Source organism: Prorops nasuta, unplaced genomic scaffold, assembly GCF_024137725.1.
Source record: "Prorops nasuta isolate Cenicafe-Biocafe unplaced genomic scaffold, Cenicafe_Pnas_1.2 PNAS00015, whole genome shotgun sequence".
Lineage (NCBI taxonomy): Eukaryota > Metazoa > Arthropoda > Insecta > Hymenoptera > Bethylidae > Prorops > Prorops nasuta.
The window spans coordinates 3533379-3547963 of NW_027116812.1; the positions used below are offsets into that span (position 1 = coordinate 3533379).

A 14585-nucleotide genomic window follows, 5' to 3' on the forward strand; every position below is an offset into this window, starting at 1 on the left:
TCAGTGTTTTTTTATTTTTAATAGTATACAACTTTTTTTATAATATACGTGAAAAAGAAGAGTGTGTCTCTCATTAACCTTACGCGTGCCTACTTCTGTTCTAATGTATGTAAACACTGCACCACTACACTCCTCGTTACTAGGCTCAGCAGGTTGGGCTGGGCTGGCCTGCTTTTTCTTCTAATGGGGCAAAGCATACGAGCAGGGGCTGACTATGTGATTGTGTTGGATTAAAGCAGCTAAAGCTGAAACTCCGTTCAGCTTTTTTGAGGCCAATCCAAACCATAGTAGAGTCCACTCTAGACGACGAGAATTGGAGGGATTGTGTGCGTGCGCACGTCACAGCACGTCGCGCCTGCCACGTTACGAGTTGCAAGGACCGAGCTGAACCGAACATAAAGCTCAGCAGTTGCGAGTAGGCGACTGCTGGGCAAGGACGAACTTTTACAATTCTTATACAAACTTTGCCATTAACTATTGAATCTTTTGATAAAATTTCAATTTTTTCTGCTATTCCATTTTCCTTACAAAAAAAAAAAAAAAATAATAAATTTAAAGAATTTTGTATCTTCTTTTGAATCTACTTTTTTGTGACTTGACAGCACTTTGTTTATTTTAAAGTGCTTGTGCTGAGTGTGTAGCGGACTTGTTCAAATGTGCATGCAAAATATTACTTTTTCTGTCCACTAACATGAACCCGATATGGAAAATCAAGTGAATCAAAGTAATTTTATTACGGGGAATTTTGGTTAAAAAGGACAATCTATTTAGATGGTGGTTTTTTCTTCAAACAACTGACTGATGTTAGCGTTGACGGAAATATGATATTAATAATATAGGGTAGGTCAATCATACTCTAAAATTTTATTACATTGTATGATATTTTAATTATATTTATTATGATTTTGAAATTGCCTTTACTGTTTTTTCTTCATTGTTTCGCGGTCGTGTAAATGTAATTAAATCTGAAAAAGTATATATAAATAAATCAATTGGATATGATCTATTATCACATGTGTGATTAAGTACTTTAATACACATTCATTTCAATTTTAAAGTAATAGCAAAATAATGTCTTAAGTAGATTAAGAACAATAAAATGAAAATTGCTATTTCTTTTGTCTATTTCGGTTTTATTACGTAAAGCTACTAATTTTTTATTGACACGCGCGCAATTCTGTGAAACCAATTATGGAACTTTTTTTTCCTGGAGAACAGCGATCGTGCCAACGCATCATAAATATTATTCATTTTAAAGCATAAATAATTCTATTCCGTTTTCCATATTCTACAATTATTATAGAGTTAACGTTTTTAGTATATCGATTTAGTAAATCTTTTCAGGAAATTATATTCACGTTTTTCACTTATATTGTCAATAAAAATCATTTTAAATGAGTATTATTACTGTTTATTGACTGTTATACATAAAACATTAACTTAGGATTTTGCTGATATTTATTGTGGTTATTAGGAGACTTGCTGGTCTCACGCTAAGTAGTTAAACATGCTATAAATCAGACAAGCTATGTGCGTAAAACTGAGTTACAAGTATCTTTTTTTTAAACGAGTTCGGTCTTGAAAATCGTATCCTTTTGCATATACTGCGGAACCATATAGTTTGAACGATTTAATTAATTCAGAAGTGTAGTTTTGACGCTGTATGCCTTAATGAATTTTTATAAATTACAATATGTTTTCGGTAGATACTAAAAATAATTAATTGCACAAGGTGTTTGGTTAATTTTTGCCAAAACTAAAATTTTATACAAAGTGTGGTATTCGAAGAATAAAATTTGTATACCATTTTTTTCTAGCTCTTAATTAAACATATGTAAAGAATATTCAGAACTTCCTTTTGACAGAATTAATTAATGGCTACTTCGTATTGGTGAAAAATTGTTATAGGCAGGTAATAGGTTGACTGATAGGACGCTTTAAGATAAGGAATTCTTTTATTTAACCTTTTCTAAATTTAACTCAATGGCGTTAATAATAATTGTAACAATTAAACAAAAAAGTATTGGTGAGAAACATGACGTTCTGTAAAGGCTGAAAGCTAGATTACAAAATTGAATCTAATTCTTAAAATCAATTAGTCTAAATCAATTTATTGCTTTGGCGTAAAATAACAGAACACCTTGTATATTAGGATATTCTTGAGGGAGATTCTTTGTATGTACATAACTATACTAAGATGATTTATGTTAATTGAGCGTCAAACTAAACAGAACTTTAGCTTGGAGAGCACCTCATATCTTAAAATGTCAATAACACAGGAATTTTTTCTCTTCGTTGAATTAGCGTTAATTAAAGAATGAACAATAACTTTAGTATTATACGTATATAAATAAATTTTAATAATGATTATAGTGCTGTAGAAATTTGTTTATTGCGGAATGAAAACAAAATATGGGTTATTTGTATTATTAATGATGACTAAATGCATATTGAAATCTCTATAAATAAAATATTTTAAACTCAGTTAAAACGAAAACATATTATGGCTAAAATAAGACGTCATCGCGTTTTACGTATAGAAAGTTTCTATTCGAATGAATAACAGTTATATAGCAGCTTAGATCATAAATCGAAGCAAACTTATAACTACTTCAGCCATTAATATCGATTACTTTTATTAATGGAAGCACTTACGTTTATTTGAAAAATTGGTTCCACGTAAAAAAAAAGAACTCTTTCATAAAATCATCCTTTATTTTGTCAATTCTACTGAAAAAATGCCAGAAGAGAAATATCTAAAATGGATATTATCTGTTTTGAAAGATGATTTTTGCTTCTTCGATATTCAAGTAATCGGGAATGATTTACACTATAACATATATTACATATGTATTACGTATAGAAATTATAGTAGTCATTCACATACGAATTGGATGAGATATCATTAACATTTAAAATTTGCAATATTTAATTGTATTCAAAATACCGGTTAAGAATTATAAGTAAATAATGTAGTAATTTTTAGTTTACTTCTTAATTAAAAAGTGAGTAATTAAAGACCTCGATATTATGACTTTGACCTATTTGTCAGAAACGTCGTTGGAGTAAGTCACTAGCCAATAGGAACACTGCATTATTCTCTCTCTCTCTCTTCAATATTTAACAAATTTCTAATTAATCATACTGTTTGACATGTTTAATTTGACAATAATTAATTACCTATGTAATACAGGGGAAATGACAGAAATCGATAAATTTTAATGATTATCTATTCATTAGTGAATCCTATAAAAAATTTATATTATTTATTTTAATTCATTCATATCACCTGGACAGAATAAAAATATTTATTTTCGGTTATTTAAATTCTGCTATTATTTTTCAGATAATTTTTAGAAAGCGTCTTTCTTATTACAAGAAAATTCCAAAAAAGATAAGAGATAGAAAAAATAACATAAAAAGAGATCGAAATACGTAAAATTGAGAGTGGTTGGAAAAAAATAATAGCAATTGGAAAAGGCAAAAAGAAATATCGAAGATGGGTCGAGAGATGGACCGAACCATTTATCCTGGGTCGTGACCCTCGTTTTTAAGGGGTTTCATTAAACCTTGCTTTTACTCGCAAGTAACAGGAGCAGAGATATTTCGTAAAAAGGGATTAGAGGAGAGTACCAAATTTAGTGGATCCTTCATTAGAAATGGGACGAAAACATAAGCGCCGACTAGTACCAGAGCAGGATCGTCGGATATGTGGTAGCATTTGCCTTTGTCAATTCACAATAGTAATTAGCTGTGTCGCCTTGGTCTACCTTAGTGTTGCTATCTATATGCCATCTCACAGGTAAAACTCATTTACACTTTACCTTGTCAAGAACTTGATATATTTCTTTAAAATATCTAAATTTTTAGCATGTTGTCCAAATCGATAATAATGTTCAAAATGAAAGCTTGTTTAAATTTTTTCAATTATTATACAAATTGTTTAAATATGCATTATTATTAGGTAGTAATATTAATAATCAATGAATAATTAGTTATGAAGGAAAATAATACTTTAATAGGAGTTATCTGCTTTAGATTACGATTAAAAAGTAAAATAAATAAGTAGAGAAATATTTTAATTGCTTTTAGAGCATTCAATGCTGGTATTGAGCCGGATCCTGTAATGTGTCAAACTGTCAATGCAACTTTGGTGAATAATTGCGCCTGGGCAAGCTGCGGTGAATGGTGTTTAACAAAAACAACTGGATTTTGCCCGCAGATTCACGCGACAGTTAGAAGAAATGGGACTGATGTAATATTTAAGAACTGCACGGGATTCAGTAGTGTAGCGTGTCCGCAGGTTCGTATAAATTTCTATCAATTATATATGCTGTGAAAGTAATTGAAGAGTGAAAATACCAAAAGGAGTAAACGTCAAACAATTATTATTGTAGCAAATTAAACAAAATTTATATGAGACATAAAAAAAATGTCATTCTCGAGAATCTGTCAGTGATGAAGAAAACTATTTAATTCAATTAAATCCTTGTTTTCAATAGTGTCAATTAAATATATATATATATATATATTGCTTTAAAAAATATATGAATCAAATCTATATTTAAAATTAAATTCTATAAATAGCAAATAAATATTTAATTGGCACTTTTTTTTAGTAATAGATTTATATAACATAAATGAGTTTTTTCTTAGTCTACAATATGACTTTATGAGACCTTTAAATACTTTCCTGAATCATTCAACATTATATTTATTAATCACTATTTTTTTAAGTCAAAAATTCAATTAGTAAAATAATGGCACTTACCCCTCTCGTATTTTCATTTTTCAATTTTTACGCGTGAACACAATATATTATTGTTTTTCTTGACAAATAGGTAAATATGCGCAGTTTGAAAAAATATAATTGTAATAATGGAAGCGAATGCAGCATGTTAACTGGTGTGTTTAATTGCTCTTTGGGTCACTGTTCTAACATGAGTGAATTAATGCTATGCCATCATAAGGCTGACGGAATTGTCGTGGATAGTGAAAAGGATAATATGAAGTTAAATGGCTTCTTTAGCTGTCAAAACTCTAGATGCACCAAGATAAAAAGAGCATTCTCCTGCGATCGCTACTGTCCAAGAATCAGTACTAACAACACCAATGTGTATTTTCTACAAGACGATAATATCATCACCGCAAGATGTTCTGCGGCAGTGGCTTTAAATAAAGCAAATGGTAATTTACCAGGAACAAGATTGGAAACACCTTTTCAAATATGGAGGGATGAGGATGGAGCAATAATATCCAGCTGTTTAGTGGTCCGCAAAGATGGATATTTAATTAGGTAAACATTTTTTTGTTTACTTAACATATTAATCTTTTGTGATATACTCACGAAAAACCAAACATTTTTACAAATATTTTCAAATTCAATCCTAAGCATTTATTCACATTTTGAGTTCACTTTGGATATCTTGTCGACTGATTCGACTTGCCGTGATACTCAGAGACGTGAATCGAATTCGATTCAAGCCTGGCATCGTTCGAGTCGGGTCCAATATTCTTGGCTTTATATGGCCCAGAGAATCCAGTTTCTCGGGTCGAGTTCGATTCGTGACAATCGTGACTATAAGTATGGTTCGTTGGCCTTGCTTCAATAATATACTAAATATAAGAAATAAAAGAATTTATTCACACTATCGACATTACTCAAACGTTAGTTTCATCATTTTATTACTTATGTAAAATTTTTTTATTGAGGCATGAACGTATCGGGAAGACTTTTAATGTTGTGAATCAAGATTAACAAATAATTTTAGTTGCTCTTTAAAATTATAAAAAAAATTGTAAAATATTTTAACTCAACCTCCTACCAGTTATACGAAAAGGAAATATAATGAAATATGCTATACAGCCATAGTTCTGATGTGTTTAACTAGGAGAAAAATTACTTATATAATTAAACAGTCATTTTTCTCGCAATGTAAAATAACAAAACTATATATACAAAATTAATTTTAATCATAATTTTTGTGTGTGTATTTTTGACAAAAAATGCTATTTAAAAAAAGTTTTATAACCTGCTTTTCGTTAGTAGGAAAGGAAACCTCTTTTTTCAATTATGATAATGCTTAAACTCTTCGTGAAGTATGTAATAAAAGATTTTCTTTAACTATAGTGGTAAATAATCTAAACTAGCCTTACATCCCGATTGATTTTTATCATAAGGATGTGCGTTGGATATAAATACGTTAACGCTCCCAAACATTTTACGAATACTTTACGAGAGGCTGCGCACTATTAAGGGTATTTCCATAGCAACCATTGATCTTGTGTTACTGGCAAGCACAGTCCGATTTCCTTTTACTATCCCCTTTCTAGAATATCTTCCTTGCTATTTGACGTCTACTGTTTGTAACGCTTTAGTGAAACCATTTCTTCACATTACACCCTAAGAAAACAACTAAAATAAACAAACAAAAATAACCATAAAAATTTGACAGTTTACAAATTGCTAATTCTTTCGTTTAACAAATAATAGCATTTACTCGTGTATACATAATTCTATGAAATCAGATATTTCCTATAAAATACCAATGAAACTTTTGAGTAGTATTAAAATTTAATGAAGATAAAAAATGAAATTGTAAAAAATTGTATATTTTGTTTCAGAACGGAGGACTGCGTGAATGGCACTTTAATCCACGAGTCAGACGTTAAAATACCAAGACCATTTACTAATTTTACGAATTTCCTAAAAATCTATGAGAAGAGCTTAAAGAACCCAGTAGATCTTAACAACGTTTACATCCCTGCCCAGCGTTCACTCACGATCTATAACACTTCTCGTCTCTACATCAATCTGGAGGGCTGTGTCAATACTCTTAGGGGTGAATGCCGAGAATTTTTGCAAACTCATGGTCGAGATGGAGACAATCATACCGCACAGAGTAGATATCTCTGTTACTATAAAAAGGTCAAGGTCCACAATTCTAATGTCAATGTTTTCACACTTTTTTTCCTTTAATAGCATTTAAATCACAGCACTACATTATACTCGTCTCTCCGCGATAGTTCTAACTGGTCGTTCTACTACCTTCTTTACATCCTCACTATTAATAGAAAAGTAACACGATTTTATCGTACGCGTTCCAGTACAGTCGTGTATAATAAAAGTAAAAGCACAGCTATAAAAAATGAAAACTTAATAGAAGCTATGTAGCAGCAAATGATAAAAATGGTTGGGATTTAGAGCAGGCGTATGACGTATAGGAAGTTGCGATCTAATTTTACTTGCAATCAGCATAAACTCATCGATCCGCATGCTCTCTAACTTATTCATGCTTTGTATTTACATTGCAAAAAGAGAAGAGTAAAGAAATGATTCAGAGTAATTAAATGGGAAATTAATTGTGGAAAAAATTTGTAATTTTGCAGAATGATTCGTCGTTTGTTTTGGCGAGGTTCGACTTGAAGAAGACGAAGACAGAATTACTGATAGCCACTATAGTACCGTCCTGTCTATTTGTTATCAGTTTAACGACTCTGGTGATTATAACACGCTCCGTTCAGGTGGGCGATGACGCTAAGATGCGATGTAGGTGTTGCGTCGATAAACGAAAGAACGAGGACGAGGACGAAGGGTTGGTCGATGCAGCACCATCCTCGCCTCAAGGTCTCAGCAATGAGACCGAGATGGGGGGTATGACGCTCTAGCACTTGGAATCAGCCGCTGCGGCTATCTTTGCTGGTTACGAGAGGGTACCATTGATCGACACCGACCATCATGCTGAGCACTCCTGTTAAAACGTGCATCAAAGCCTTCTCGATCCGAATACATACATTCGACCTTAGTCCTAAATACCGAAAATACTCTAATTTACTTTTTCAACATTCTACCATTACTCTACGACGAAGCCACGATGTACCGTATTATTACTGTTATTCGTAATGTACTATTATAAATCAAAATCTATATCTATATTTGTACACTACACATGTATGTATACTGCTTAGCATTTCTAAAGCAATGTGCATGACGCGTCCTCTGCAAATCAAGCCTATTTGAATACTGCTATAAATTGTATATATATATATATATATATATATTATACAAATTTGTCACATTTCTACGTAAAACAGCTTTTATTCTCGAAGAAAAACTAACCGACTATGATATATACATATATTTTATAAAAATCCTGTTAATTTTCCTGCAATTTTATTCTGGATTTATATTTATATATATATATATTATGTATAAGATATATGTGCTAGACGTAAAAGATTTTTTTAATTAAAACTATATTTAGCGTTAAAGAATTACTGAATTTTATAAAAGTTATTATTGAATGTTTAAGCAACGATGTGAGCTTTTGTATGTTGTGCACTTTATTTAGAAAGTACGGCTGAACTTTGAAGGAAAGGAAAAATGCACATTACTATTAAACTTCGAATCAATTTTTAAGTGGGAGAGAAAGGAAAAGTAGTAATGTGTGTTGCTACAATGGTCTTGAAAAAATGAATACAGACATCAGAAAAAAAAGAAACACATTTCAGTACCTACTGTAGAAATAGTTACATACTATATGCTAAAATGTCTTGTATTCTTGTCTTCCTGCTGTAGCGTTAAATTAAAAATGAAAGGACAATGATTTGACATATGTTTAACTATATAATGAAATTTAAAAATATTAGTTACCTCACAAAAGGGGCCAACATAAGTAAAAATACGCTAGTAACATTTTACTTATTAATGCAGTCGCTGCTGCCTTATATGTGACACGCCTTCAGTTTACTATAATACTTTACTGGCGACCTAATGTATTACTAATGTACAAATTAATAGTTAACGTTTCATTTAAGTCAAATGTATATATTCTGTATATTCAGAATGTATGTAAACTAATATGTAAGATGGCAACTATTGTTAAGGACATTAAAATCGAGATCGATATACCATTATATCTAATTTACCGTTAAGCTTATTGTAAAAACATTTATTGTTCAGCTATATTCAATCCTCTAACTAAGCATAAAAAAGATTATCGTTACTTAATGTCAGTTATAAATCCGTAAGAGTATTTCAAGCGAAGAGCTTTAAATTATTGATTTTTCAATTGGATGTAATTATGCAAAAAGGGAGAAATCAAGAATTTATGGCTTAGCACCTTTAAGATTTTTAAAACTGTTATCTAAAAAACTACTAAATTTAGTAAAAAATTGTACAACGTCTAGTTAAGTGGATTGTTTTTTGCAAATTGACTGCGGATTTATAATATTTTTTATTCTATTTCTCAACATTTGATGCTATTAACTTATTTTTAAAAAAGCACAGGTTTATTTCTTTTACATAACTATAGGTCCAATTAGATATTGTTATCATGAATGAATATTTATCTGGTAAGAAACCTTTCATCCAATGATAGTAAAAATCTATCTCTATTTTGGTCGTTCATTATCGTGTGACTATTTTCATATTTCATGTGTAAATGATACTTCAATCTTTTTAACGTGTTGATTGTTGAGTAATTAAAGTTTCGATAATTTTACATAATTTTGCAAATTATCATGGATTATAAATTTTTAAAAAATGAAATGCATTTTAAAGATTTCAGCAATTTTTAATTAGATATTACTTAGGTTTATGGCAAATCAAAATGGGCATGACTAATTCGAATATTTGGGATCAATTAAATTCTACTGCTTTCTACAAATTTCTTATCAAATTTTAAAAGAAAGATAATATTTATAAGTAAAAATTTCTTTAACTGACAAACAAGTGCCTTTTTACTTTGTAAAAACAGAACATGTTATACCGGGTGAAGCACTTAACACACTACAGAGTGTAGAGGTATTGAGACGTGTGTAGAAATATATCATCTTGTTAACTGTGCTACAGATCATGTGAATTTTTGCATGAGATCTTTTTTAAGGTCGTTTTTATTTGCAATTAAAGAAATCTTACGTAAAAATTTAATATCTTTTGAAGTTATACAGATAAATGAATATTTATGTTTTTTGTTCAGCAGGAGTGTTATTAAGTGCCTTACCTTGTATTGTTATAACTATTTCTGTTTTGATGTTTCGGTCTACTTTATAAAACTATTAAATTCCTGCCTATCATCTGTACATTTTTGTCAGACTTGTATAAGATTTATTCAAAACTATTTATAAATAATAAGGCATAGCTTATATAGCAAATAGTTTTTCCACGCAATGTTTTAAAACTTTACTCTCGATTGGATGACAACTTTATGACAATTTCTGCTACTACCAAGCCATATAAGACTTTACCGAAAAAGGCCTAAAAGAAGATGGGCAATACAAATAATGTGTTTGTAAAAAATATTTGATTTAAAAGTATACGTATTATTCTAATCAATTATATTGTTTTTTAACTAAATAAACAAAATATTCAAATCATAGCAAAAATCATAAAATTTCTTTACTACCCTGGAAGGATGACATTTATGAAAGCTATTAAACATAATATGGTAGAACAGCATAATACTGCATTTCTATGAGCTAAGGTCGTATAAAAAGTTTTGTATGTATGTGTGTGTTATGTCAGATTAGATACGGTTAGATGCTCCACTATGACTCCTAATCCCGTACAAGTTTATGTTTTCGAGGGTCATAATAGGAGGTCTGAGCATCTACAATCTGGCAGCAGACACAGAGTATGCATCCATTTACGAGCGTTGCTCGAGTTGAACGTTTCGGCTTGCATATGAAATAAAGCACTTTGACTCATATTAAGCTGCTCAAACCAAGCAAACTCAGTCTTTGCTTGCAAGTAGAGTTGCTAGAAACGGGTTATTACCTCTCCCCATTGGGATTCTTATTCCCTACATTACATAAGAAATTGCTCGTTTTTGATAACTCTGCATGCGAGCTGAATCACTCAACTGGAAAAATGGTCTCAAGTGGATACTACATGCAACTTAACAAACACAAAGTCACGAGAAAATAAACAGTTTATGTCGACAAACAAAAATCTATATTCCCAATGCCAATAAGACTTACATATTAACTCCGTGTGTGTGCATGTGCATTAGCAAAAACAATAAAATGATGTAGAGATATTAAAATTATCTGACTTGACTGGAATATTTATGTATACTTTTTTTGTCTCTCATCATATTTAATAAAATTTTAAACCTTTAATTAGCTTTTAACGTTCATTAAAAATGTTATTTTTTCTCATTTCATTTTGCTCAGTATACTTAATAACTTAAAGGTAATATAGTAAATCTGATTTTTAATAGTTAGGAATACGAAATCCTTTACACATCGTCTTTAAAGGAGCACCCTGTATACAATGAAAAGCCTACCTATAATGCTGATAATCTGCATACACACAACTATACATTTTCCTCTCTTCATGTCATTGTGTTGGTATATATCGCAAATATGCTGAAATATTCACACCACGTGGCCAACGTTTGCAAAGCAACATTGGCGAAAGCTGACCAAGTCGTTTGAAGACTACTTAAACTTTAGTTAGCATACTTCATCAAAATAGCATAGTTGGTACACTGTGGTTTTATAAGATCAAAGCTACTAAAATCAATCCTATATTAAGAAGCTATTCATTATATTAATTGGAAAAGTTTCTTAATACAGCCTTGAATATTACTTTAAAATATTGTATGTATCTAATTTTAGCAAAACCTAATTTTAAGTATGGATAAAAATAGATACCTTCCGCTTAAATATTTAAAAGTGCATAATTGTTACATAAAAATTCATAGTTCTCCTAATTTTTCCTATCCAAAAGTAAACATTAAGTTTAATGTTCTTCTGATCTTAAATTTTAAGAAGAGTAGTAGTACTGACGTTGCATTGAAAAATAGTATAGATATATACAAAAGAATGAAAATCTATAGAATTAAAGAGATCTTGTACAGGACTCATCAAGGGTAAATTTATATCAAAAGTTTATATATATATATATATAACATAAAAATACACACTATTTTTTTTTAGATACGACTTTCTGCTTTAGGACTTCCACACATGCTTTTCGTAAACCATTACGTTACGTTAGAACTAACTGAAAATTAATTTTAAGATTGATGCAAACGCGAAATATTTTATCGTTCAATTATTTCAATATTATACAGACATTGTTCCTCAGTTCCTTACAAGAATATAATATTTGAATATTTCGTACGTGCCAATCTTCAGTTTAAGCCTGGCTTCATGTAGTGCAACAATTTACGGAAAGTGGATTCGGAGGCCCTTAGCAAGTCAGTGTAGTTAGCCTACCTTAAGCTCTTCTTGGCGTCTGTAGGCGTGAAGCATCAACTGTTTTCGTTCTTCTTCTGACATAAGGGGTTCTCGACAAGGTTGACCCGATCCACGCTTTTGTAATTTTATAATAGCCTTTGTTTTCTCATTGGGTCCAGTATATTCCTTCACAAAATGTTTAGGCAACATTTCTTTACCAGAAAACCACAGTTGAGCTAGCTGCACATCCATAACCTGAAATATTTTAAAGATGATGCGATTGATATAATCGTATAAAATATTAAATGATAATAAGTATATACGTTGTAATAAAATAATCACAAATTACTTTAAAAAAAAAACTATTTTCCTATTTTCTCAATTTAAATTATTTAAATCGCATTGAAATAACTGAAGCTATTGAATAAATTTGAAATTATTATGGTACCTGCGTGACATTACAGTGTCGCGGCGGTTTAACATCGATCAACTGATCGAACGTGCAAGCAAACCCTAATTTTCAAGGTAGATTAAGTCACACTAGACGGAACAACAAAGCATTATAATTTGGATCTTATAATTCCCTCACGAATTTAAGTATAAATTTATAAAATTAATATTTAGCTTCGTCTTAAATTTTTATCACGCTAGTATTTGCAATATAAGGCTAGTATAATATTACTATAAAACTATTCCTAGAACCGTATCGGCAAACTAAACTAAGCTCGAAATTCATCTTAGTAATCCATTTAAGATGAAAACCAAACTCAGCATTCGATTGAAGGCTAAAGTGAGATAAGTTGACCTTATCTAAGAGAGTGCTACAAAAGCTTAAGTTCGATTTATAAATTTTCATTTGAAGTTTACCCTTCCACTTTTTCGATGTCCTGTTTTTATAGAAACAACTCTTTTAATTGGAAAATTATGTACCTCGAGAGACGCTTGAGTTCCACTAAGATCTTCATTATTTTGAAATTCTTCATTAATGAGATCGTGAGGTGGTAATCCCATTGGATAGACGATAGTCACGGCGCCACGAAGTATATCAAGAGCATCTTGCACCGTTTTCTGCGTTACCAATTTATCTTCTTGAATTAATTTCTGAAAGCGCGAATGAAATTCAAGTTTTAAGTGCATTCATAACAATTATTCTGTGCTATGTCGAATTTACCTTTGATATCATTTCACGAGTCTCATTTACAGCTTTCTTTAGAACATTTTGCATATTCTCTTTTGGTTGTTTACCATTCCTGCGTCCTATATATAGTATAAAATTCGAATCATGAGAGAGAGAATTCTATATTCCGAACATATTTTATTAATAATCTTTCAATAAACTAATTAATAACTACCAATAACATCCTTATTGAATGTCCAGCCACCCATTGGAGTGCATTTGTCACCCCATTCATCAGTTAATTTCAATTCTTCGATTTGTTCGTCGGTTAGTCCCATCATATTATGTGGTAGCATGGTTCCATGTTTGGCCAATTCTTCTATTTCTAATTATAAAAATTTATTAAAAAAGAGAAATGTTGGGGATAGCTTAACTTTTTCTCTAAGCTTGCTATATTTTAAAAATACATAATATGAAAAGAAATTAATTGTATATTATAGATGCACGAAAAAATGGTAAAAATATAGCTTATTGGGAAATTCATGATATAAGAATCTCTATTGTATAGTTTAAATTTAATGACGTAGATTAGCGGTTATAAAAATAAAAATACATTTAGACTAGTGAAAGATAGTAGTATGAGACATACCATAACAAATTCTTGAAACTTTTAATCGTCCATTATAGATTATAGTAATCTCTTTAATAATATCCTCAACTGATGCATTTACAGAACAATCATAAAGAAACTGACTTTCATCTCCTTTCTTCACATGAAATCGAACCATTTTATTCTATGTATTATGAATGAAGGTGGGAACGTAAAATAAATTATTTATGTGGCGTAGTCTAAAAACGAGCTTCACACGAACAATATATTACTGAGTACTGACTGAAATAGCAGTTTTATAAAGAAAACAGAGCATAGCAGAATTTCAGCTGCCCAGTCCCTAGTCTGGTAACGTGGAAATATCGATCAAACAGTCCATTCATGGTGGTAAATTTTATCTGTATTTGTGAAACATTTTCAATGCAGCCTGTATTCGCTTCGTGCCCACCAATACAAGATAAAGAATTAAGAGAAGATGTGTAACTGTATCAGTGTATACGACAAAATCCCGAAAAAATTGACCAAATTTACAGCATTGACAGTATGCACATATGTACACTTCCACATTCTCATCTCTATATAGGGACCATGCATACCCAAACAACGATAACGAAGTGAGAGCTTGTAGTAGAATATGTGCATGCTACGAACACTCTGTCTACTATTAAGTTT

At 30.7% G+C, this 14585-nt stretch overlaps 2 protein-coding genes across 2 annotated transcripts; one reads left to right on the forward strand and one right to left on the reverse strand.

Annotated features, from left to right (window-relative positions):
- The first annotated feature begins 426 nt into the window (after nt 1-426).
- Teh4 (tipE homolog 4) lies at nt 427-10361 on the forward strand. Its single transcript, XM_066736293.1, has 6 exons — nt 427-840; nt 3347-3802; nt 4093-4303; nt 4842-5296; nt 6625-6928; nt 7390-10361. Exons 2-6 carry the CDS (start codon nt 3660-3662, stop codon nt 7666-7668), a joined length of 1392 nt encoding a protein of 463 aa, XP_066592390.1. The 5' UTR covers nt 427-840; nt 3347-3659; the 3' UTR covers nt 7669-10361.
- Nucleotides 10362-12216: 1855 nt separating this feature from the next.
- On the reverse strand, nt 12217-14091 carry LOC136778832 (cilia- and flagella-associated protein 298-A). The gene is made up of 5 exons (XM_066735961.1): nt 13953-14091; nt 13539-13688; nt 13358-13443; nt 13054-13287; nt 12217-12441 (listed from the first exon to the last, which is right to left on the reverse strand). Exons 1-5 carry the CDS (start codon nt 14089-14091, stop codon nt 12217-12219), a joined length of 834 nt encoding a protein of 277 aa, XP_066592058.1.
- Nucleotides 14092-14585: the final 494 nt, after the last annotated feature.